Source organism: Jaculus jaculus, chromosome 6 (assembly GCF_020740685.1).
Source record: "Jaculus jaculus isolate mJacJac1 chromosome 6, mJacJac1.mat.Y.cur, whole genome shotgun sequence".
Taxonomy (NCBI): Eukaryota; Metazoa; Chordata; class Mammalia; order Rodentia; family Dipodidae; genus Jaculus; species Jaculus jaculus.
Window position 1 is genome coordinate 67,695,467 of NC_059107.1, and position 3,164 is coordinate 67,698,630.

Sequence of the window (3,164 nt, forward strand, 5' to 3'; positions counted from 1 at the left end):
ATGTCACTACAGATGGTAACAGTCAGCAATAACATAGCCTTAATTCAGCCAGGCTTCTCACTAATGAATTTTGATGGGCAAATTTTCTTCTTTGGCCAGAAAGGCTGGCCCAAGAGATCCTGCCCCACTGGAGTTTTCCATTTTGATGTAAAGCAAAATCATCTCAAACTGAAACCTGCAGTTTTCTCTAAAGATTCCTGCTACCTTCCTCCTCTTCGCTACCCAGCCATTTGCTCATACAAAAGCAACCTAGAGTCTGAAAAACATCAATATATCATCCATGGAGGGAAAACACCAAACAATGAGCTTTCAGATAAGATTTATATCATGTCTATTGTTTGCAAGAACAACAAAAAAGTTACTTTCCACTGTACAGAGAAAGACTTAGTAGGAGATATTCCTGAAGGTAGATATGGTCATTCCATTGATGTGGTGTATAGTCGAGGGAAAAGTATGGGTGTTCTCTTTGGAGGGCGGTCCTACATGCCTTCTACACAAAGAACCACAGAAACATGGAATAGGGTAATTGACTGCTTGCCCCATGTTTTCCTGGTAGATTTTGAATTTGTGTGTGCTACATCATACATACTTCCAGAACTTCAGGATGGGCTATCTTTTCATGTCTCCATTGCCAGAAATGATACCATATACATTTTAGGAGGACACTCACTTGCCAGTAATATCCGCCCTGCTAATCTATACAGAATAAGGGTTGATCTTCCCCTGGGTAGCCCAGCTGTGAGTTGCACAATTTTACCAGGAGGAATCTCTGTTTCCAGTGCAATCTTGAGTCAGACAAACAATGATGAATTTGTTATTGTAGGTGGCTATCAACTTGAAAATCAAAAAAGAATGGTCTGCAACATTGCTTCTCTAGAGGACAACAAGATAGAAATTCGTGAGATGGAGGCCCCAAACTGGACCCCAGATGTTAAGCATAGCAAGATATGGTTTGGAAGTAGCATGGGAAATGGAACTGTTTTCCTTGGTATACCAGGAGAAAATAAACAGGCTAGCTCAGAACCATTCTATTTCTATATGTTGAAATTTTCTGAAGACGATATGAATGAAGATCAGAAAGTATTTGCAAATAGACAGACATCCACTGAAGATCCAGGAGACTCCACTCCTTTGGAAGATTCAGAAGAATTTTTGTTCAGTACAGAAGCAAATAGTTTTGATGGTGATGATGAATTTGACACTTATAATGAAGACGATGAGGAAGATGAGTCTGGAACAGGCTACTGGATAACATGCTGCCCTACTTGTGATGTGGATATTAATACTTGGGTACCATTCTACTCAACTGAGCTCAACAAACCTGCTATGATCTATTGTTCTCATGGAGATGGGCACTGGGTCCATGCCCAGTGCATGGATCTGGCAGAACGCACACTCATCCACTTGTCAGAAGGAAGCAATAAGTATTACTGTAATGAACATGTGGAAATGGCAATAGCATTGCAAACTCCCAAAAGAATCCTGCCCTTACAAAAGCCTTCAATGAAATCTCTTCACAAAAAGGACTCTAAGAAACTCCTTTCTCCTGCCAAGAAATCCTTTCTTAGAAGGTTGTTTGATTAGTTGTTAAAATTACATTTAAATTCAAGTGTATTAATTTTAAGCTGACTTTAAAATAATAATAATATAAATTATATTTGGGATGTTATTGAGAATTACTGTTTGCTGTTAGCTATGTGAATTAAGTGATAGTGTTTTAGTATAATGGTAAGTATAGTTATTTTAGAGCATGAACAACTTCAAAATATTTTACTCAAAGATATTATAAATGAGAATTTCTATTTACCTATTTTTCACTCAAAAAACAATAACTAGCAAAGTATACCTGTACTGCTTACATCTTTTTTGGTAACAATCTACATGTTTGTGATAGTTAAGGTCTTATCAATGTATCACTGTAATCCACAGAAATCCCTGTTGGGTGGGTCTCTGAGGTTGCTTCCAGGAAGGATTAACTGAAGGAGGATGTCCTTCCCCCGAGTAAGCCATTCCCCCAGAGTGGGCTGCTCCTCTCACATGGGAATTTTACGTAAGGAGGCTGTGGATGAAAAGAGATCCTTCCTTCCTTCCACTTGGCTGTCAGAGCCAGCATGGACTGAAGAACAGCAAGACTGAAGACCATCGTCAACTGAAGACCCACATGGATCAAAACCCAGCGGCTCCTCAGGAACCTTCGGGCCTTCAGTGCCAGCATGGGGCTGCTGAGACATTGGCCACATGGACTGAGCAGCTACCGGAGTCCTTGATTCTCAGGCCTGTAACTGCTATTGGACTACCATAAGATAATCCAATAAATTCCCTTTTTAAAATAATTCATTCTAGCCATTCTGTTCCTCTAGAGAACCCTGACTAATACAATGTATATATCTAATACAAACTTAGACAATAGAGAAATTAAGCCAAATGAATCAAATTACTTTGGGCAAAATAACCATTTAGTAATTGGTGAAAAACTGAAACCAGGAATTGGTGAAAAACTGAAACCAGGAACAGCCATATCCCACACTAGTGTCCTTTATAAACTTTCAGGCAGGCCCTTGGATTATACTCATGAATAAAACAATTTATGCACATATATTATCTCCATTAACATAAAATAAAAGACTGACATCAAGCTGGGCATAGTGGCACATCCTTGTAATTCCAGCCCTTGGGAGCTGCAAGTGGGAGGGCATAAAGTTTAAGGCTAGCCTGGACTACATATATTCTATTAACTGTGTTCTAGTAGGCATACCTGGCATAAGCTACATAATGAGAACCTGTCTCAAAAAAAAAAAAAAAAAAGAGCTGTGGATATAACTGTATGGTAGAGCACTTGTTTTGGCAAGCCTAGTGCCCTAAGTTCAATCCCTAAGACCGCAAGTAGTGATATCTACATTAGACTTGGTACAATTTCGTGAGTTATGACATGTACTTCAAGAAGAGGCAACTTGACTCCATTGTAACAGCAAGAGCCATTTTAATATAATGCCTAAGTTAAGTTTCTGTTTCTTTAAGTTTCTATGTCTGAGCTGGGGCCACAGATTGTTCCCTGGTTACTGTTCCCAGGATTGTGCATTCATAACATTCCAGGAAGTAGTTTAACTGTAACTGCTGGTCTGCTTCTGTCACCATGCTTGCTTGCCTCTGAAAACCCCTTACCC

General features: G+C 39.4%; 1 protein-coding gene across 1 annotated transcript; it reads left to right on the forward strand.

Moving 5' to 3' along the window:
• On the forward strand, positions 1-1,584 carry LOC101611786 (V(D)J recombination-activating protein 2). Its single transcript, XM_004662211.1, has one exon. It carries the CDS (start codon positions 1-3, stop codon positions 1,582-1,584), a length of 1,584 nt encoding a protein of 527 aa, XP_004662268.1.
• Positions 1,585-3,164: the final 1,580 nt, after the last annotated feature.